This window comes from Pseudorca crassidens, chromosome 1 (assembly GCF_039906515.1).
Source record: "Pseudorca crassidens isolate mPseCra1 chromosome 1, mPseCra1.hap1, whole genome shotgun sequence".
Classification (NCBI taxonomy): Eukaryota; Metazoa; Chordata; class Mammalia; order Artiodactyla; family Delphinidae; genus Pseudorca; species Pseudorca crassidens.
In genome coordinates, this window is record NC_090296.1 from 141382481 (window position 1) to 141406086 (window position 23606).

General features: G+C 41.9%; 1 protein-coding gene across 2 annotated transcripts in view; it reads left to right on the top strand.

Annotated features, from left to right (window-relative positions):
* Positions 1 to 23606, top strand: part of AGBL1 (AGBL carboxypeptidase 1) — a 783161-nt gene that overhangs the window by 161821 nt on the left and 597734 nt on the right. Inside the window, exons 7-9 of one of the 2 annotated variants that reach the window (XM_067696096.1) lie at positions 2484 to 2692; positions 17056 to 17221; positions 18210 to 18277. In XM_067696096.1, coding sequence (XP_067552197.1) covers positions 2484 to 2692; positions 17056 to 17221; positions 18210 to 18277 — 443 coding nt within the window. The remainder of the gene's footprint in view (positions 1 to 2483; positions 2693 to 17055; positions 17222 to 18209; positions 18278 to 23606) is intronic. The other variant, XM_067696105.1, reaches the window with a different exon arrangement.

Here is a 23606-nt window from a genome sequence, read left to right on the forward strand (position 1 = left end):
CTACATTTGTTCAGCTTGATGGATCTCTTGTCGGGTTTCAGGCGCATATTGACTTCTGCAAAACTCCCAAGCCGTTCACGGAGAAAGATTGACTGATTTAGGGTAGGGGTTGGGGGAGGAGGTGTAGCTATTTTCGATGTTAGTAAACATGACAGCTTGTTGAAGATTAACAGAAAATGGTGAATAAAATCATTGGGATCTGATAAGGGATTTTTCTCTCAGACAATTAAAGACTTTTTTCTCGTTATCTCCCTCCCCCTCCCCCAGAAGTGGGAGATGAAAGTCATGAGGATAACACATTATTAGTCTCATACCCTTAACATAGATAAAAGACAGAAGTTAACCTCCCACTGCCCATGCGACCTCCATGCACTGTTTTTGCCATTCTGTCTTCTTTTCAGCAGGCAATAGTTTCCTTTAATACCTCCTACCTAATCCTCAACTTTCTTTTAAACATCAGATATTGGATAGGCTGGAACCTCATGTAGGTAGTAAAGAAGTCCAGTGCTTTGTGGCCGGGACCAGCCGAGGAGAGAAATATTTTTGATACGAAAGAATAATTCATTAAAGGAGGTAATGAAGGTGATTTCAACCTTCCACAATCACATCATGGAGTGAATAAAGCTCATGGCTCTCAATTTAGGGTCATCGCTGAATGAGATGTTGTAAAAAGTGAAAAAAAAAATAAAACCAACTGCATAAATGGGTCAAAAATTTCAGTGGGGCTCAGTCAAGCCTGACAATTTAGAATTTGACAAACAAGTGGAAGAAAAGGAGAATTCCATTAATATTATGATAAAACCCTTCTGGAATAAAGCACTGAATTTCCATGTTATCGTTTCACTCACGCGTACTTTTATGGTCTTAGGAAAAAGTCTGACTTGGAGCTGAAATTTTGCTTATCCAGTTACAGCTCAGGGGATCTCTCTCTCACATGCTCGGCCAGTAACATAGATTGTCTCATAAACCAGCGTGAACAGTATGGATAATGGAGAAATGCAGTCGTGAGAGGGCAGAGCTGCAAGATGTGGGCGTTTGTTCCGGAGAGTCAGCCTGTTAGAGTTCTTCGGGGTACCTAGTCCACAGGGGTAGAGAGGACCAGGATCCAGAGAGTATCTATCTCCCCATCTACTGGGTAGACCTGAACTGGTCTGTCCGCCAACCCTGTAGGCAGAGGAGTTTAACATGAAAAGTGGTATATGTGGACTCTTGAGAGAGGTATCTTGGACCATTCTTCCCCCTTTCTTTCTTCATAATGGAAAAATGAAGAAATCATTCACCCAACAGAGGGGTCTCATGGGAGGTCTCACGCAGGGTCATTCAACTAACAAGGGGTAGTCATGGTGTGAAAGAGGGGAAGGGAACTGTAAGAGCATGCTACTACAGCTCCCTGTCAGATGTAAGGAAGCCCTGTCCTCACATCCCTGCTGGATGGACTTCCAACCTCTTTCTGGATATTTTTGGTGCCACGTTGCTCATTACCACATAGAGACCAGCTCCTTCTTGGGTAGCCTTGAGCCTGAGGAGTTCCCTTCCTGGACGGAGCCAACCCCTTGATGATCTGGCTTCCGTTCTCTTTAGGTAAAACACCCAACGCATCTGTTACACATGGCAGCCTTCCTGACATTATGTCTGTTACTCAGGGTCCTCTCCTTTCCAACCTAAGCCTTATAGTTTGCTCAACCCAAATGATAATATCCCAAGTCTACTGAAGCTTAGGAAAGAGGAATGGAAATCCCGTGGATTCCCCCCACCTCCTTTCTTCTCTCTCCCCACACACTATTATCCTTTTTCTGAACTATTTGAGAATGTTATAGACATTCACAATGGCGAATTTCATAAAAACAAGAATATTCACTTACATAAATGTATAATAGTTTATCAAAATCTGACAATAAACATTTATACAATACTATGGGTTAATCTAAACACTTTATTCATATTTTACCAATTGCGTCACTAACGCCTTATGTAGCAAAAGAAAAAAAAATTGTTTTCTGGTCCAGGATCTAAATTATAATTATATATCATACTGACGTGCCATGTCTTTTTAGTCTCTGTTAGCTCAATTCCTGTTTTTTTTTTTTTTTGCTTTTCATGACCTTGACATTTTTGAAAAGTATAGATTGGATATTTTGCAGCATGTCCCTCATTTTGGGTTTGCTGATTTTCCTCGTAGTTAACATTTAGGTTATGCATTTTGGGGCAGGAAAATCATAGAAACGATGCTGAAGCGATGCTAAAGTGATGCTAAAGTGGTGCTTAAGTGATGCTAAAGTGATGGTGGGTCTTTCTCGGGGCATCTTATCTGCTGATGTTGACTTTGGTCACTTGATTAAGGTGATATCTGCCAGTTTTCTCCACTGGAAAGTTATTATCATTCCCTTTATGATGGATTAGTATCTTGTGAGAGGTACACTGGGACATCCTCAGGCCGGTATGGCCAGCCTGTGATTGACATTGTCTTTTCCCATTGGTTTCAGAGTCTAACAGCCGCAGGGCAGTGAACAGAGGCTATGTCGCCATCTTGCTCCGGCTGCATCAGGACTGGCACAGCCATGACACGACCAATTCCTACGTGCTGATCCGCAGGGCGCTTCTGCTTTGCCTCAGGCATATTGCCAACCTCCGGTCTGGCAGGGAGGCCTTCCGGGCAGCTCAGGGCATGGAGATCCTTTTCAGCACCACACAGGTAATCAGCATGGGGATTATCTCTGCAGCTGGATGACACCTGGGTGATTCCTGAAGGCCGTCATTTAGGACTCACCTTCACTAAAGTTGGGGAACCTCAATATGTTTCTTGCTTCCTGCTCTGGGCAGATGTTCTGGACTCAAATCCTCATTCCTTCACTCACTCATGTACTGATTGACTCATGTATTCAATACATATTAGTTGGGTACACACTGGCTAGTTCAGTGATTAAGAGTGTTGATTTTAAAGCTAGAGAACCTGGCTTCAGATCCCAGCCCTAGCACCTATAGCTGTGCAACTTTAGAAAAGTCACCCACCTTCTCTGGGACTCAAGTTTCTTCTTCTTAAAAAAAATAGAAATGATAAAATCTAGGTTTTTGCGTGGCCTGAATAAGTTAACATAGACATGTCTATGTTAGCAGCGTTCTTGCCATGACTTAACTGCTTTATGAGTGTGAGTGGTTATTGGAATAATAATTAGTTTTGGGGACCCAGTGGTGAATATGATAGACGAGACCCCTGATCTTTTGGGGCAAGCATTCCACCAGAGAGTTGGACACTAAGGAAGCAAAGAATTCAGTCTGGAAGATAATTTCATATTGCTCTGTGAAATCAACAGAGGAAGGGCACAGGTCTACAGTGACTTTTACATATGCAGGGAGAAGGTCTTCTCTTAGAGGGGTCAAGTCTTCTCTGAGCAGGTGACACCTAAGCTGAGACCTGAATTATTGAAGGAGTCTGTCATGCCAAGTTTAAGAGGAAGAGCATCCCAGGCAAAGGGAGTGGCACCTATAAGGGCTGTCACTTACCTGCACCCCAGTGGAATAAGTGTCTAGGGTTTCCTGGATTTCAACCAAATAATAAATTCCTTAATTTCACTTGATTAGGGCTAATTTAAACACCATCATGCGAGGCTACCTATACGTTCTCCATGGATGATGTGAGTATCTCCCAAATACCCATCATCTGCTCACCAAACCTCTCCTGGGGCCAAGGCAGCCGTGTTTCACACACATCATGTTCCTTGCTGTCTTCGTATTAGTCAGTCTCTGCACTGCTTTCATTGGTCTTGTTGCTTCTCTCTGGACACCCTCCAATTTCTCTGTACCTGAGTACATCTGAGGTAATGAAGCGGTCAACGAGAGTGCCGTTTTCCAACCACGGCATCTGTAGACTCTAACCATTTTTTTAGAAAAGCTTTTTTCCCCTCCTCTAAACAATAACATAATACTGCACTGCAAACCAGTATCTAATTTTCTGTCTGCTGTCGCCTCTGGGTTTCTCTCCATCATTACAGCTTTCAGAGCTTCTCGGTCATGAAATAGCTACATTTTCCATTCTATTCCTCTGGATGAGGAAGTGCTTTGAATTTTTCCAAGCTTCACCATACTTTGTGAGCCTGTGTCCCCCAGATCTTGAATCTCTCCCAGCCTTTGTGAAACTCCCCGCGTATTGTTGATGCCTAGAATCCCCCAGCTCTGGCTCGTGTGCTTTAGCCAGCTCCTCTGCCCCCGCCCTTGGCAGTATTGACTATTTTTCCGATCTGTGTTAAAAAAACAAACAAACAAACCAAAAAAAAAAAACAATTAAAAGAGCAATACAGGGAAAAGATGGTGATCCCAGAGGTACAGGTCAATGACAAGAAGAGAGTGGAGAAAATACCAAGTGAAGCACAGGCATGAAAGGGGCTGTGAGCCCAGAAGCAGGCTTTTATAAGCAGTTCCTCAGCAGGACAACAAAGACCTCAACTGCTCAATTAAGCAAATTTACAATGAGCTCCTGGCCTCCAATTACTGTTGGGAATGGAAGCAGGATGTGAGCAGAGGCAGAATCTGCACTTGGTGGCCAGGTTTCTCTTGCCTGAAAAGCTTCCCAGCACGCGGGCTGAGTGCTCTGAGCACAGATGCCCTTGCAGCTGTGCTGGAGTTAGAGCTGCCCATCCATTCTCTCCCCTCTCCTGCCAGAGAAGATGCGTGAGTCACAGGATGGCCAACTGGGGAACCTTGGATCTAGGGATGTCATTTCAGTAGCTATTGCAAATTATGCTGCTTCTACTGCTGCTGCTGCAGCTGATGGAGATGACAACGAAAATGAAGGAGAAGAGGAGGAAGAAGAAGGAGGAAGGAGGAAGAGGACGAGAGAATGAGATTTGTCCTGAATGCTTACTATAGCTTAGGGCTGGCATAGCAGTTTATGCAGACTTTCTGATTTCAGCATTTCAAAGGATTTGAAACTGATGGTCTTACTCAACAGTCCGTATTTCTGTCCACTGGACCAGAGGTTCTCTAAGTTAAGTGTGATCAAAGCCACCTACATGGCTGCAAGGGCCCCATCCTCAGAGTTTCTGATTCAGTAGGTCTGGGATGGTCCTGAGAAGTTGTGTTTCTAACAGATTCCTAAGTGATGTTGATACTGCTGGTCTGGGTCACACTTTGAAAACCACAGTCCTTTACTGTTTTTATTGGTGCTTGTGGTGTAATTGCAAGCCTACCGGGCATGAGAGTGACTGAGAAAGAACTCTCTTTGAGTCCTTCCCACAGACTTTGCCCATCATATTGTTCTTTGCCTTCCTGCTGAGGCCACTGCTTGCCATGATTCTCTCTCAATAACCCCACCTCTTTGTTTCCTGGGTCCCACAGCCTTTCCTCTGAGCATCCTTTAAACGTTCAGAGGATCAGATTGTGCATAATGCAGTGAGGCTGCTGTGTAACGTAACGGGATCTTGTTGGAGCTTTGTATGAGGAAGGACAAAGAAGGCTGACAGTTTGGATGTAACGTTAAAAACAAACCCCTGCAAGGATGCCCTGAAACAGTTTGAGATCGTTATCAATTCGGAGAAAGGGGTAATTGCACGTGGAACAAACTTGTATGAAATAATCAGGTAAAGGGGCCACTCTCTGGAGCTAGAACAGCTTCAGAGACCAAAAACATTGCCAAGATTGGTGGTTTTCAAACTTGACGGTGTGTCACAATCTCTTAGAGGGCTTGTTAATACACAGGTAGCTGGACCCCGCTCCTAGGGTTTTTAATCATTAGATCTGAGTAGATCTGATTCTACATTTCTACCAAGTACTCAGCTGATGTTAATGCTGCTGGTCTGGGACCCTCACTTTGAGAACCACTAGAATGAACTCTGATAGTCTTTGAAAAAGTTGCAGCTACTGTCATATGCTCAGAAAGCATGGCAGGCCAGGTCTTGATTCATCAGGACCCTTTTTGTCCACAGGACTGATTACCCCAGCATTGTGGATCTACAGAAGGAAGGGCTGAGTCCTAAAGGGAATGTCACCCACTTGGGAATCAGGAGCTCGATACTCTGGAGGTCAGGGTAATTGGAGATCATTTACTGTTTATTCAGTCAATGTTTCCTGAGCTTCCGCTTTGTGAAAGGTATTGGGGTTAGGTAGGGAGTTCAAAGAGGAAGGTGATTAGAGTTCCCATCCTCCTCAGCACACCTGCTGTCCTACAGGGGAAATCAGGATCACTGCAGTATAGGCAGCAAGTGGGATGCCAGAGTGGAACTGGCAAAGCCATGCAGAGGAAGGAGAGCTCTGGGTGGTCTTGGCTGACCAGAGAAGGCTTCGAGAAGGACGTCATTGACATTTGAGTCAAAGCAGAGCGCTTGAAAAACTTGCTTTGTGCACAGAAGTGCGAGGAGTTAGCCAGGAGGTACAGACTGGAGAGGAAAGCAGTGTACAACTAGTGGAACCACTAAGACATTCTGGAGAGTCAGGCAAGAGGGAAATACCTGGACAAGAGTGAACCAGAAGGTCCCAAACCAAAGGTGTTTCCATCTAAGACAGTCCTAAATTGAAGCTACACCACATCTGTTCTGGACCTTAGAATATGCCCGTCTATGTTCAGAGAGTTTCTGGAGAGAGAGGAAGGAGAGGGGCCACTCTAAGGCTGGCATGGAAGAGTGATCTTCAGAGCTGAAACCTGAATGACAAGAAAGAACCAGTGTTGTGAAGGTCTGATATGAGGGCTGCAGGGAGAGGGTAAAAAAGGCAAATGTGAAGGTCCTCAGGTGGTGGGGTCGGGGGTGGGGCAGAAGCATGGGCAGGAAAAGTGGGGAGAAATGATGTGAAGCTGGAGACATAGGTGGGACCAGAGTGTCTAGAGCATACTGAACCATGATAAGGAATTTGAGTTTTATTCCATCAGATTTTAAGCAGGTACAAAGAAGGGGGAAGACAGATTTGGAGAGTTTGGGAAGGCCAGATCATGTAGAGTTTTCTAGAGCATGAAAAGGAATTCAGATTTTATTTTTTTTTTAGGTTTGAAACAGGGTAGACAATATGATTTATGCTTTTTATTTTTCATTAAAAATTTAAAAAATTTAATGGTGGCAAAATCCATATAACATAAAATTGACCATCTTAGCCATTTTTCAGTGTACATTTCAGTAGTAAATAGCTTCAAGCTCTTGTGTAACTAATCTCCAAAACTCTTCATCCTGAAAAACTGAAACTCTACACCCATTCAAACTGATTTATGCTTTTCAAGGATCGTTCTGGCTGCCCTTTGGAGAGGAGAGTCTCCAAGGGCACAAGAGAAGGAGGGAGAGGCAGGAGGGCAAGGGGAGGAGTCAGACTGTGGGAGCCGAGGCAGGAGATACTGATGGCTTTGGCTCGTGAGAAGCAGAGCTTAAACCCAGGACTCCTGTTTCTTCCTCAGGCTCCTCTTCCACTAGAATGTGTCATTTTTTTACTGTGGGGATTATTGCTAGGACTCTGCCCTGAATTAGCAGTGGTCTGCTAAAGTCCTCTTTTCAGATTCTTATACGGTTTTATGACTCTGATGATGCCTCCTGGCATCCTACTAGCTAAAGCTTACAGAATGCTTACTATTAGGCACTCACCTTACCTGTAACTCATTTAATTCAGACACAACCTTATGAGAGAGGTTCTGGTATGATTTCCTCTTTACAGATAAGGAAGCGGCAGCACAGAGAGGTGTAGTAACTTGCCAGGGTTGTACAGTAATTAGCAATCGTCAGCCCAGGATTTGAATTCAGGTAGTCTTGCTCTGGGATCTGAGCTGCGTGCTCTACTCTGTCGTGCGTATGTATCATGAAAGTAGGGTATTTGTCATCCCAAAGCTAATGCAAAGATGTTAAATGTGAATTGAATATTTTAAGCACTCTTGTATTTTATCATCTTTTCCAAGTAGCAGGTGGGTTATTGGGAATCATGGGAAGAGTGAGCCTACAAATCTCACCTTTGCCCCCAATTCTGAGACATTGGTCCACAGGAATCCTATTTCTTGGAGTCTTGTCATTTTATGATACTCAGCACAGGTGCTGACCCTGCACTCGTAGGAGCCTGAGAGTGAGTGCCTCCTTAAATTTTGTGTCCGGGACACCTCATTGCCTCACATTAGCCCTGGTCCTGATCCATTAACACCAGGAAAATGTTGGCAAAGGATCTAGGCATTCCTATTAACTTGGACCCAACGATCATCTTTAAATTCATAAATGTTTTCCCCTGAGTAGAGCAGACACCAGATATAACATTATCCCTAATGCCTAGGTTTCTGTAGATACTAATACTCCCTCCATCCCCCAAATTCGGTTCATGGTGCGGCCCAATTGAAACAGGACGCTTGGACTTGACTCCATCCTTTCACCTGCTTTCCACCTGCACCATCCCACACCAAGTAAAACATTACGCTGTTACCATCATCAGCAATAGTACCAATGGCAATCATAGACAGACCTGGCTTCCAAAGTGCTGGCAGTTTTGACTGAGTTCCCTGGCTTGGACTTGGCTCACTATCTCCTAAGGCTGAGGCTTAGAGCATTATCGCTGATCAGTCATCTACCTTACCATTCTTCATCCTCCATGCTCAGTTCTCTCTTTTTCCGATACTCATAATTTTCAGTAAGCACTTAAAACTATTTGACCAGTCCCAGCGATAAAATAGCCTCAACGAATTTATTTTCCTTGGAGAGTGTTTCCTGCTGTTGGTTCAGGATACCTGATTGGTATTATTTGAGTACATGGAAGGGGAAATAGCATTCTTTTTTTTGGGGGGGGGGCTGCTAAGTAACATTTATTTTCCTCTTTTAATAATAGCATTTATTTATTTATTTTTAACATCTTTATTGGAGTATAATTGCTTTACGATGGTGTGTTAGTTTCTGCTTTATAACAAAGTGAATACATATACATATGTTCCCATATCTCTTCCCTCTTGTGTCTCCCTCCCTCCCACCCTCCCTATCCCACCCCTCTAGGAGGTCACAAAGCACCGAGCTGATCTCCCTGTGCTATTTGGCTGCTTCCTACTAGCTATCGGTTTTGCATTTGGTAGTGTATATATGTCCATGCCACTCTCTCACTTTGTCCCAGCTTACCCTTCCCCCTCCCCATGTCCTCAAGTCTATTCTCTAGTAGGTCTGCGTCTTTATTCCCATCCTGCCCCTAGGTTCTTTGTGACCTTTTTTTTTTTTAGATTCCATATATATGTGTTATCATACGGTATTTGTTTTTCTCTTTCTCACTTACTTCACTCTGTATGACAGACTCTAGGTGCATCCACCTCACTACAAATAATTTCGTTTCCTTTTATGCCTGAGTAATATTCCATTGTATATATGAGCCACATCTTCTTTATCCATTCATCGGTTGATGGACACTTAGCTTGCTTCCATGTCCTGGCTATTGTAAGTAGAGCTGCAACGAACATTGTGGTACATGATTCTCTTTGAATTACGGTTTTCTCAGGGTATGTGCCCAGGAGTGGGATTGCTGGGTCATATGGTAGTTCTATTTTTAGTTTTTTAAGGAACCTCCATACTGTTCTCCATAGTGGCTGTATTAATTTACATTCCCACCAACAGTGCAAGAGGGTTGCCTTTTCTCCACACACTCTCCAGCATTTATTGTTTCTAGATTTTTTGATGATGGCCGTTCTGACAGGAGTGAGGTGATATCTCATAGTAGTTTTGATTTGCATTTCTCTAATGATTAATGATTTTGAGCATTCTTTCATGTGTTTGTTGGCAATCTGTATATCTTCTTTGGAGAAATGTCTACTTAGGTCTCCTGCCCATTTTTGGTTGGGTTGTTTGTTTTTTTGATATTGAGCTGCAAGAGCTGCTTGTAAATTTTGGAGATTGATCCTTTGTCAGTTGCTTCATTTGCAAATATTTTCTCCCATTCTGAGGGTTGTCTTTTAGTTTTGTTTATGGTTTCCTTTGGTGTGCAAAAGCTTTTAAGTTTCGTTAGGTACCATTTGTTTATTTTTGCTTTTATTTCCATTTCTGTAGCAGGTGGATCAAAAAGGATCTTGCTGTGATTTATGTCATAGAGTGTTCTGCCTATGTTTTCCTCTAAGAGTTTTACAGTGTTTGGCCTTACATTTAGGTCTTTAATCCATTTTGAGTTTATTTTTGTGTATGGTGTTAGGGAGTGTTCTAATTTCATTCTTTCACACATAGATGTCCTGTTTTCCTAGCATTACTTATTGCAGAGGCTGTCTTTTCTCCATTGTATATTCTGGCCTCCTTTATCAAAAATAAGGTGACTGTATGTGCATGGGTTTATCTCTGGGCTTTCATCCTGTTCCATTGATTTATATTTCTGTTTTTATGCCAGTACCATACTATCTTGATACCTGTAGCTTTGTAGTATAGTGTGAAGTCAGGGAGCCTGATTCTTCCAGATCCATATTTCTTTCTCAAGATTGCTTTGGCTATTCGGGGTCTTTTGTGTTTCCATACAAATTGTGAAATTCTTTGTTCTACTTCTATGAAAAATGTCAGTGGTAGTTTGATAGGGATTGCACTGAATCTGTAGATTGCTTTGGATAGTATAGTCATTTTCACAATGTTGATTCTTCCAGTCCAAGAACATGGTATATCTCTCCATCTGTTTGTGTCATCTTTAATTTCTTTCATCAGTGTCTTATAGTTTTCTGCATACAGGTCTTTTGTCTCAGGTAGGTTTATTCCTAGGTGTTTTATTCTTTTTCTTGCAATGGTAAATGGGAGTGTTTCCTTAATTTCTCTTTCAGATTTTTCATTATTGTATAGGAATGCAAGAGATTTCTGTGCATTAATTTTGTATCCTACTTTACCAAATTCATTGATTAGCTCTAGTAGTTTTCTGGTAGCATCTTTAGGATTCTCTATGTATAGTATCATGTCATCTGCAAACAGTGACAGTTTTACTTCTGCTTTTCCAACTTGGATTCCTTTTATTTCTTTTTCTTCTCTGAGTGCTGTGGCTAAAACTTCCAAAACTATGCTGAATAATAGTGGTGAGAGTGGGCAACCTTGTCTTGTTCCTGATCTTAGTGGAAATGGTTTCAGTTTTTCACCATTGAGGACGATGTTGGCTGTGGGTTTGTCATATATGGCCTTTATTATGTTGAGGTAAGTTCCCTCTATGCCTACTTTCTGCAGGGTTTTTATCATAAATGGGTGTTGAATTTTGTCAAAAGCTTTTTCTGCATGTATAGAGATGATCATGTGGTTTTTATTCTTCAATTTATTAATATGGTGTATCACACTGATTTATTTGTGTATATTGAAGAATCCTTGCATTAGTGGGATAAACCCCACTTGCTCATGGTGTATGATCCTTTTAATGTGCTGTTGGATTCTGTTTGCTAGTATTTTGTTGAGGATTTTTGCATCTATGTTCATCAGTGATATTGGCCTGTAGTTTTCTTTCTTTGTGACATCTTTGTCTGATTTTGGTATCAGGGTGATGGTAGCCTCGTAGAATGAGTTTGGGAGTGTTCCTACCTCGGCTATATTTTGGAAGAGCTTGAGAAGCATAGGTGTTAACTCTTCTCTAAATGTTTGATGGAATTCGCCTGTGAAGCCATCTGGTTCTGGGCTTTTGTTTGTTGGAAGATTTTTAATCACAGTTTCAATTTCAGTGCTTGTCATTGGTCTGTTTATATTTTCTATTTCTTCCTGGTTCAGTCTTGGAAGGTTGTGCATTTCTAAGAATTTGTCCATTTCTTCCCGGTTGTCCATTTTATTGGCATAGAGTTGCTTGTAGTAATCTCTCATGATCATTTGTATTTCTACAGTGTCAGTTGTTACTTCTCCTTTTTCATTTCTAATTCTATTGATTTGAGTCTTCTCCCTTTTTTTCTTGATGAGTCTGGCTAATGGTTTATCAATTTTGTTTATCTTCTCAAAGAACCAGCTTTTAGTTTTATTGACTTTTGCTATTGTTTCCTTCATTTCTTTTTCTGATCTGATCTTTTTGATTTCTTTCCTTCTGCTAACTCTGGGGTTGTTTTGTTCTTCTTTCTCTAATTGCTTTAGGTGTTAGGCTAGGTGGTTTATTTGAGATGTTTCTTGTTTCTTAAGGTAGGATTGTATTGCTCTAAACTTCCGTCTTAGAACTGCTTTTGCTGTATCCCATAGGTTTTGGGTCATCGTGTTTTCATTGTCATTTGTTTTTAGGTTCTTTTCTATTTCCTGTTTGATTTTTTCAGTGATCCCATGTTTATTAAATAGTGTATTGTTTAGCCTCCATGTGTTTGTACTTTGTACAGATTTTTTCCTGTAATTGATATCTACTCTTATACCGTTGTAGTCGGAAAAGATACTTGATACGATTTAAATTTCCTTAAATTTACCAAGGCTTGATTTGTGACCCAAGATGTGATCTATCCTGGAGAATGTTCCATGAGCATTTGAGAAGAAAGTGTATTCTGTTGTTTTTGGATGGAATGTCCTACAAATATCAATTAAGTCCATCTTGTTTTATGTATCATTTAAAGCTTGTGTTTCCTTATTTATTTTCATTTTGGATGATCTGTCCATTGGTTATAGTGGGGTGTTAAAATCCCCTACTATGATTGTGTTACTGTCCGTTTCCCCTTTTATGGCTGTTAAGAATTGCCTTATGTATTGAGGTGCTCCTATGTTGGGTGCATAAATATTTACAATCTTTATATCTTCTTGTTGGATTAATCCCTTCATCATTACGTAGTGTCCTTCTTTGTCTCTTGTAATAGTCTTTGTTTTAAAGTCTATTTTGTCTGATATGAGAATTGCTACTCCAGCTTTCCTTTGATTTTCTTTTGCATGGAATATCTTTTTCCATCCCCTCACTTTCCATCTGTATGTGACCCTAGGTCTGAAGTGGGTCTCTTGTAGACAGCATATATATGGGTCTTGTTTTTGTATCCATTCAGCCATTCTATGTCTTTTGGTTGAGCATTTAATCCATTTACATTTTAGGTAGTTATCTATATGTATGTTCCTATTACCATTTTCTTGGGATTGTTTTTGTAGGTCTTTTCCTTCTCTTGTGTTTCCTGCCTCGAGAAGTTCCTTTAGCATTTGCTGTAATGCTGGTTTGGTGCTGCTGAATTCTCTTAGCTATTGCTTGTCTGTAAATGTTTTAATTTCTCCTTTGAATCTGAATGACATCCTTGCCAGGTAACGTAATCATGGTTGTAGGTTTTTCCCTTTCATCACTTAATAATTATGTCCTGCCACTCCCTTCTGGCTTGCAGAGTTTCTGCTGAAAGATCAGCTGTTAACCTTATGGGGATTCCCTTGTATGTTATTTTTCCCTTGCTGCTTTTAATATTTTTTCCTTGTATTTTTGATAGTTTGATTAATATGTGTCTTGGCATGTTTCTCCTTGGATTTAACCTGTATGGAACTCTCTGTGCTTCCTGGACTTGATTAATTATTTCCTTTCCCATATTATGGAAGTTTTCAACTATAATCTCTTCAAATATTTTCTCAGTCTAGTCACTTTATTTTCTCTTCTTTTTCTGGGACCCGTATAATTCGAATGTTGGTGCCTTTAATGTTGTCCCAGAGGTCTGTGAGACTGTCCTCAGTTCTTTTCATTCTTTTTTGTTTATTCTGCTCTGCAGTAGTTATTTCCACTATTTTATCTTCCAAGTCACTTATCCGTTCTTCTGCCTCAGTTATTCTGCTATTGATCCCTTCTAGAGAATTTTTAGTTTCATTTATTGTATTGTTCATGATTGTTTGTTTGCTCTTTAGTTCTTCTAGGTCCCTTCTAAACGTTTTTTGTATTTTCTCCATTCTATTGCCGCGATTTTGGATCATCCTTACTATCCTTATTCTGAATTCTTTTTCAGGTAGGCTGCCTATTTCTTCTTCATTTTTAGGTTTGGTGGGTTTTTATCTTGCTCATTCATCTGCTGTGTGTTTCTTTGTTTTCTTGTTTTGCTTAACGTACTGTGTTTGGGGTTTCCTTTTCACAGGCTGCAGGTTCATAGTTCCCATTGTTTTTGGTGTCTGCCCCCAGTGGCTAAGGTTGGTTCAGTTGGTTGTGTAGGCTTCCTGCTGGAGGGGAGTAGTGCCTGTGTTCTGGTGGATGAGGCTGTATCTTGGTTTTCTGGTCGGCAGGTCTGCGTCCAGAGGTGTGTTTTGGTGTGTCTGTGACCTTATTATGATTTTAGGCCGCCTCTCTGCTAATGTGTGGGGTTGTGTTCCTGTCTTGCTTGTTGTTTGGCATAGGGTGTACAGCACTGTTGCTTGCTGGTCATTGAGTGGAGCTGGGTCTTGGCGTTGAGATGGAGATAATGGGAGATTTTTGCTGTTTGATATTATGTGGAGCTTGGAGGTCTTTGGTGGACCAGTGTCCTGAACTCGGCTCTCCCACCTCAGAGGCCACAGGCCTGATGCCTGGCCGGAGCACCAAGACCCTGTCATCCACATGGTTCAGAATAAAAGGGAGAAAAAGAGAAAGAAAGAAAGAAAAAATAAAATAAAAGAAAGTAAAAGAAAGTTATTAAAATAAAAAATAACAAATAAATATTAAAAATAAGAAAAATTTTTTTGAAGTAATAAAAAAATAAAGAAAGAAGAGAGCAATCAAACAAAAAACCAAATCCACCAATGATAACAAGTGCTAAAAAGTATACCAAAAAACAAAAACACACACACACACGAAAAAACGGACAGACAGAACCCTAGGACAAATGGTAAAAGCAAAGCTATACAAAGTCAAACACAGAAGCATACACATACACCCTCAGAAAAATAGAAAAAGTAAAAAAAAAAAAATATATATATATACATATATATATGTGTGTATATATATATATATGTGTATATATATATATATATATCATTGCTCCCAAAGTCCACCACCTCAATTTAGATGATTTGTTGTCTATTCAGGTCTTCCACAGATGCAGGATACATCAAGTTGATTGTGGAGCTTTAATCCGCTGATGCTAAGGCTGCTGGGAGAGATTTCCCTTTCTCTTCTTCGTTTGCACAGCTCCCAGGGTTCAGCTTTGGATTTGTCCCCGCCTCTGTGTGTAGGTCGCCTGAGGGTGTCTTTTCTTCACTCCGACAGGACAGGGTTAAAGGAGCAGCTGATTAGGGGGTTCTGTCTCACTCAGGCCGTTGAGAGGGAGGAGTACGGAATGTGGGGCAAGTCTGCGGCGGCAGAGGCTGACGTGACATTGCACCAGCCTGAGGTGCGCCGTGCGTTCTCCCGGGAAAGTTGTCCCTGGATCCCGGGACCCTGGCAGTGGCGGGTTGCACAGGCTCCCCGGAAGGGCGGTGGCTAGTGGCTAGTGACCTGTGCTCGCACACAGGCTTCTTGGTGGCGGCAGCAGCAGCCTTAGCGTCTCAAGTCCGTCTCTGGTGTCTGTGCTGTTAGCTGCGGCTTGCGCCGTCTCTGGAGCTCCTTTAAGCAGCGCTCTTAATCCCCTCTCCTTTTGCACCAGGAAACAGAGGCAAGAAAAAGTCTCTTGCCTCTTCGGCAGCTCCAGACCTTTTCTTGGATTCCCTCCCGGCTAGCCATGGTGTACTAACTCCCTGCAGGCTGTGTTCACGCCGCCAACCCCAGTCCTCTCCCTGGGATCTGACCTTCAAAGACGAAGCTTCTGCTCCCAGCCCCTGCCCGCCCCGGTGGGTGAGTGCCAATCGGCACTGATCCTCTGTGCGGGAATCTCTCCGCTTTGCCCTCCGCACCCCTGTTGCTGTGCTCTCCTCCATGGCTCCGAAGCTTCCCCCCTCCGCCACCCGCAGTCTCTGCCCGCGAAGGGGCTTCCTAGTGTGTGGAAACCTTTCCTCCTTCACGGCTCCCTTCCACTGGTGCAGGTCCCGTACCTATTCTTTTGTTTTCTTTTTTCTTTTGCCCTACCCAGGTACGTGGGGACTTTCTTGCCTTTTGGGAGGTCTGAGTTCTTCTGCCAGCGTTCAGTAGGTGTTCTGTAGGAGTTGTTCCATGTGTAGATGTGTTTCGATGTATTTGTGGGGAAGAAGGTGATCTCCACTTCTTACTCTTCCACCATCTTGAAGCTCCTCCTCGGAAATAACATTGTTGATTTTATTAAGAAATTTCTGTTTTGAAAGTTGGCTTACTTTTTTTTACCTCGGAGTCATTTGGGTAGCTTGAATCCATGGCTTAAATTTTATTAAATGTTTTTCCTCCATGTTCTTTCCTGTGGAGCAGCCCATAATGTGGGCCTGGAGGTACCATGCCTGGCATAATTGTCACTGCCCTGTGGCATATTGTAAGCATCTTCCATATCTCCTACTGTGACTTATTGGCCTTAGAGCTTAGTGGAAACCCCTTAGTAATACCAAAGTGGAGGCTTACATTAGTCAACTTTCTGTATCAAGTCAGTAGACAAAACATTTACTAAGAGACTGCAGAAAATGGCCATATTTTTGCCAAAGACATACTGACTACTCCCAACCCTCTGTCTCTCAATTTGGTAAACTTGTTCTTACATTTTTCACAGTGGCTGAAAAGAAGGGTCTTGTCATGTTCCATCAGTATCAAAATGTTACATCTGCAAACCCAGTTTTTCTTTGCTTTGTGTAGGTACCAAGAGAGATCACCACTGTGGGCTTTGAGAAGAAGCATGTTACTTAAGTTAGGTACTTGGGATTCTCTTAGTCTTTCTTCTGATTTCATATTTTATCTTTTTCCTTGATATTTTTCTCTTCAGATCATAGCTGAAAGAGAAAAGTAAGACTTCTATCAATTCAGCTACTCACTCTCTAATTTAGGCCATAATTCACAACGACACATGGATGGTTGAAGGAAGATGCCATTACCTCCTCTTCCCTCAGCTATTCTGGACAATGTTTTACGTTAGGTGCAGCATCCCTTGAAAGTCTCTGAAGTCTATTTTCAGACTAAATTCATTCCAATAATATATTAGCTGTAAAAGAGAAATAAAAATGCAGATTACACACTGGACCAAAGCAGATCCTGTGTTAGACAAAATTCTCCATTAGAATGTTCAGATTAGATGTTCTACATTAAGGATATTTACTGTCCATTTAGGCTGCGTGTAATCCATTACTTGAAATAACATTATAGCAGAGGGACTCCACACAAGATGTCAGTGTCTGATATGATCTTCTCTTTGTTCAGAACTGCCTGGATGACAAAAGTCTGGAGCCTGTCATCTCCCTTGTGCTTCAGATCCTGAGGCAATGCTACCCTAAGAGTCCACTTCCCTTGGTCACAGCCAGCAGTGCTTATTCCTTCCCAGCGCCTGGGAGCACCGCCTCTGAACCTCCACATGTTCTAACTGAAGGTAGAGTATGTGGGTAGCTCTTCTGTACTTAGTTTGCTCATAGTTATGAGCTTTATGATGAACTTTTGCATTTGGATAATATTTCAGAGGAATGTGGATGAAAGTAGAATCAATTTTTTAAAGAGATCAACTGTGATTATCTAATAAGTAATTAGAGACATGTATGAGAAAGCTAGTTTTTCATAATACCAAGCTTGTTAATTTTATCCTGAATTATTAACTGTTGGCACTTTGCCTGGTAGCTATGGAATGCCTGTAGAGGCATCTCAGCTGATTTAAAAAAATCTATTTGCAATCCCATGATGGAGTCCCTCCACCATACAGACTGGTTCTGGAATTAATTTGCGCTAAGGATAAAATTGAAATCAAACTTTTGCTGTTTTGCCACCCCATGCAAGTCATTTTAGAATGCTTGAAAGTAGGTTATCCAATCTCCGAGAAGATTTTGTTGTCAGAAGATACTAGTGCTTTTCAACCTTGTCCTCCTTCCAGGGAACAGATTTTCCATAGGCATCATCTTGTCACAATGACACTGGGTGCTTTCTGTGGACTTTTGTTTAAAATCAGTTCCTTCGTATTAAAATTAGGGAATCAGTCAAGGTGCTGTCTACATTACAACAGCTTTGGCATATATGTGATCACTAAACTCTGGCAATGTTAGTTGCATAAATACTTCTACATAGAAATTGCATAAATACTTCTACATTGGGTGAAGGAAGCCAGAATGGTATTCATGTGTCATTTTATCCTGCACTCATTTTGCATTCAGTGTGGGACAGCAGTTTAGACGTTATGATATAGTGCTCTCACACGCCTATGTGCGCGTGATTTACACATCCAATAAGTGTAAGCGTGTGTTGGGATCCTGTACACTTAATAATGGCCCCTTACTTGTGAGAAGTACTAACCATTGGGTGGCGAGAATCTCAATCCAAGGCAAAGGGGAAGCCTCATCCATTTCACCTCTGTTTTTTTTTTTCCCACTCAGAAGATTTTGAAGATGATGGCGAGGAAGAAGAGGACAAAGACTCAGATTCTGAAGTTGTGAAAAAGGAAGTAGGTACACTAGCTCTTGCTTCTAATGATCTCTACATTCATAATTCTACAAAGGAAAATGTCCCTTTCTATGTTCAGCTAAGCCCAGGGTAAAATTCTCCTTTTAGAAATTTTATTTATTTATTTTTGGTTGCTTTGGGTTTTTGTTGCTGCCTGCAGGCTTTCTCTAGTTGCAGTGAGCGGGGGCTACTCTTCCTTGTGGTGCACGGACTTCTCATTGTGGTGGCTTCTCTTGTTGCAGAGCACGGGCTCTAGGCACGCGAGCTTCAGTAATTGTGGCATGCGGGCTCAGTAGTTGTGGCTCGCGGGTTCTAGAGTGCAGGCTCAGTAGTTGTGATGCACAGGCTTAGTTGCTCCGCGGCATGTGAGATCTTCCCAGACCATGTCCCCTGGATTGGCAGGCAGGTTCTTAACCACTGTGCCACCAGGGAAGTCCCGCCCAGGGTAAATTTTAAGGACAGACTTTTGCGTTTCCACTTTAAGGCTGGGCAGATACTGATGCTCACTAAATGATGGCTACTGTTACTGATTTCCAAGTTGTCATTTTTGTCTTGGTAGGCCCGGTACAATCCCATCGTCAAGTCAGAGGCTATCTATTATCAAGACACTAATATCATCAGGATAAGCCTGAGGTAGACACTTAGGGTTGGTGTATTTAATGAATGTGAAGGATATTCAGGCAAAGAGACCATGGAAAGATTTCCTAGGAAACTTTTTCTAGTAGATCTCCACTATCTTTGTAATAAGTCACTCTTCTTATCTACCCAGTCTATGCACAGGACCACTGAGTTGTACAATTCCATTTACCTTGGAGTTTTTGTGAACTGTGCTCCTTTGGGTTGTATGGTGCATATATCCTGGCCAGCGAGGAAGTGGTGCCTTTTGGTCTCTATCGATAATAACCTATGCTATAGAATGGAGGTCAGCCAACTCTCTAGGAAAGGTCAGATAATCATTATTCTACGTTTTGTGGACCATACAGTTTCTGTCACAACAACTTAACTTTGCTGGTGTAGCACAAAAGCAACCATAGACAATGTGTAAACAATAGGGCATGACCGTGTTCCACAAAAGCAGACAGTGGAGCATAGTTTACTGACAGCATTTCTAGAAAAAGGTTTCTAAACCTTGGCATTTTGGCTGGATAATTCTTTGTCATGGGGGGTTGTCCTGTGCATTATACGATGTTTAGCAGCACTCCTGACCTCAATCCACAAGATGCTGGTGACATCTACCCCTTTGTACCCCAGTCATGAATCAAAACTGTCTCTAGGACTTGCCAAATATCCCTGTGGGGCAAAAATCACCCTGTGGTTAAGAACCACTGCTCTAGAATAATGATAATTTATCTATGAGTTATAATTCTGTCTCCATCTCTGTTGGTGGACATCGACTTGGACAAGTCCCTTCAAGTTATAGTTCCTTAGTTTTGACATCTGCAAAATAAGACTGAGAAGTAAATGCTACCTTTTATGACATTCCTGGAGATGAAATCTGGATTAAAAATATCTATCTATCTATCTACCTATCTACTTGTCTATTTATCTATCTACTATCCATCCATTCATCCTCCTCTCCCCCTCCCTCTCTTCCTTTCTTTTTACATACCATTCCATCTACACATCTGCGTAGGGAGAAAGAGAGTTTTTGCATTCTCTGTCATAATAATCACTCACCTTGCTAATGGTAGTAGCAGACATAGAGGGACTGCCTCTTAGCCAAGTCTCTAGGTTCAGGCTGCTGTTGCTATTCTGGTGTGCTCAGGGTTTTGTTGATAAATAGAATCATTTCTGAAGTCATCAGTAGCAAATTGGCTCTTTGCTGTGACTTGCCAATGCAGGCCTATGGAGAACGTGCTGAATTATTTGAATAATACTGTGCTGCTACAGTCATTCATCAATGCCACTTTCCCACCCCTCTTGCTGGCTCTTTGATAACTGAATGTTTGATGTGCAGCATCAGTCACCTCTTGTATCTGATGTGGAGGGACAAGCTGCAGGCTGGTGCTCGACTTCACACAGCACAGGGTTGGGGGAGAGCTTTCAGACCGTCTCCTTACCCCCACTCTGCAATGATGGTGGGTTGGGGTGGAGTGGAATCTAAACAAATAAATCAATCCAGCTGGGAAGGGAGCATAAGACAGATAAGTGAGGGCCTGGAAATAATTCATCAAGAGCCTTCGAGCTGAGGAGAAGGTGAGAAGTAAGTGTGTGAGCATGCATTATAGAGAAACAGGAACGTCAGAGTAAGGGCTTGATCCTGGGGTATAGCAGGATTCAGGGAACCGGGGCCCTAGAAAACTGGTTTTCCCCTGGAGAACCCAGCAGCATTTGCTGCAAGTTATGTGGGCAAGAAGCCAAGAGTATTTATTTCTGGTCAGAGAATGGAGGCAGGCCTTTAACTTGTGGCCTTTTCCTTTGAAAATCTTAGTTAACAATTGGGAGAAGCCTCTTAGAACGAATGATTAAAAGGAACTTATATCTGTAAAGAGTCTTGAGAGTGTATAGTTGGGTGCTGTTCTTTGATTGAAAACTGTGAATGTCATCATAAGGAAAGAGAAACTTATAACGAATATAGACTAGAAGATGGCCATGTTTGTTTTTTTTTCTTAATGAACACAAACATTAGATTTGGACAGACTCTGAAGAAGAGGAGGACAGAAAGGGTGAATTCAAGCTCTTCCTTCCTTTCTTCCCTCCTTTCCTCCTCTTAAGCTTTTTATTTCCTTCAGGTATTTTCTTGGATATGATCCATATGTGAGGCAGCATGCTAAGTTCTTAGCGATGTTAATATGATACAAAAGCAAATAAGACATCATTTTTATCTGCAAAGAATTCAGTCTAGTAAACTTGGGGATTGTCTCTGCCAGAGTTTGAATCGGCACCTTCAAAAGGGTGTTCAATTCAAATCTAAGGCTGGGGAAAGTCAATATTGGAAGGGTCGAACCTGAGGAGGGAGGGAGTTATCTGGGTTAGATGGGTACCAAAATCCTAAATGATGAAGCTTCTCTGGGTTGCCATGAGGACAGAGAAGCTGGACCACTCCTAAATAAATGTAAAGGGTATTTATAAAATACAGAAGTAGTTGACAACCTGCTTGAGTGCCTGGAGATTCAGAGGCCAAGATTCAAGCTTTGAGGACCAGAGATGGTCTCTGTTACAAGTACTCCACTTTGCTGTTATACTGAGAAAGCCATCACAGGCAGTATATAAATGAATGGGCATGACTGTGATCCGATAAAACTTTATTTACAAAAACAAGCAGTGGGCCATAGTTTGCTAACACCTGCTCTAAGGCTGAGTAGGTCACCTAGATAGGCTGAAGCTCATGGGTTACCTGATGCTCCTCAGTCCAGACGTACCAACCTTACTTGCTGGTGGCGAGATGCTTCTCAATGCCTGCCAGGTTGCATTTCTATTGGTGCCACCTTGGGGCATGGCTGAGGCTGTAGCAGAGATGATGAAAGGAAGGAAGATCTGACAGATGAAGCTGGAAAGGATAAGTGTTGGGATCTCCAATATTAGACTAAGGAGTTTGGGCCTGGTATGTGCTGTATCTGAAAATATCATTATATCAGCCTCATGGGATCTATATTTCTTTTAATTTAAAGCTTGGAGGAAAATTGCAGAAGATGGATGGAATATTGCACTTTATCCTCTGAATCAGGAATATAACATTTTTTTAAAATGATTTTTAAAAAAATTTATGTTAACCCTCTTATTTATTTTTTGGCTGCGTTGGGTCTTCGTTGCTGTGTGCGGGCTTTCTCTAGTTGCGGTGAGCGGGGGCTACTCTTCGTTGCGGTGCACGGGCTTCTCATTGTGGTGGCTTCTCTTGTTGAGGAGCACAGGTTCTAGGTGCGCAGGCTTCAGTAGTTGTGGCTCACAGGCTCTAGAGCACAGGCTCAGTAGTTGTGGCACACAGACTTAGTTGCTCCACAGCATGTGGGATATTCCCAGACCAGGGCTCGAACCCATGTCCCCTGCACTGGCAGGTGGATTCTTAACCACTGCGCCACCAGGGAAGCCCAGGAATATAACATTTATTTTCCACATTTATTTGATTTCAGGAAGAATAAGCCAGGCTTTCGGGACTATCAGGTTTTTCCTTAACTAACAAAATAGATTCCTAAAATATAGGGTGGATTCCCCCCCTATTTTATTAGGGAAACTTGATCTAGGAGAGGCACAGAAAGATGAAGAGACTGAACTATGTCCTTTCTCTGTAACATTCTATAACCTTTGAAAAATACAGAGGTGTTTGGAGGAGAGTCACCATCACTGTTAAACTATTATGAAATGATGATCTAGAAGAAGAAATAAAAGATCTGGTATTATTTAGCCCAATGAAGAAAAGGCTGGTGGTGACTCGGTAAACTTTTCAATGTACAAAGGTATAAAGGTATAGTAGGAGGTTACGACCTCCTCCCCAGAGCCTGGAAGGCTCAGCATCATACCTGCTTCTGGAATCTTGACTCCTACAGTCTTCCTCTTATTCTTTATGCTTCAGCCACTTTCTATTTAAAAAAATTTTTTTAAAATTTATTTTATTGAAGTATAATTGATTTATAATGTGTTAATTTCTGCTATACAACAGTGATTCAGTTATATATATAAATTCTTGTATATGTGTGTATACATTCACCCACCTTCTTTCTGTAAGCAAATTTAAGTTGCTTTTTTTTTTTTCTTTTTCTGTTAGTAATTTCTTCCCCCAAGTCTTTGCCTTGTTGGCCGTTATTGTTAAAATGTGTCCTCCAGGCTTCCCTGGTGGTGCAGTGGTTGAGAGTCCGCCTGCCGATGCAGGGGACACGGGTTCGTGCCCCGGTCTGGGAACATCCCACATGCCGCGGAGCGGCTGTGCCCGTGAGCCATGGCTGCTGAGCCTGCGCGTCCGGAGCCTGTGCTCCGCAACGGGAGAGGCCACGACAGTGAGAGGCCCGCGTACTGCAAAAAAAAAAAAATGACCTCCTTAACTTCTTTGTACCCCAGCCTCACTCACAATCACTTCACCACCTCTCATTCTTCCCATGACATTTATCACTGTTTGAAGTTACCTTGCTCATTTGTTTGCTTTCTGTCTTCCTTTTCTCACTAGAAGGCAAGTTCTATGGAATCATGGACCTTGGTCTGTTCAATTATCAATGAGTCTTTAGTACCTAGGAGAGTGCCCACTCATAGTAGGTGCTCATTAAACGTTTGTGAAAAGAGTGACCTAAATAGGTAGATAGATGAATAGGTACGACAATTACAGTTATGTCAAAGACAGTGGTGATGAGATAAAAACAATTCTTTGGTATTGTGCTTCATCGTTTACATAGTTCATCTCA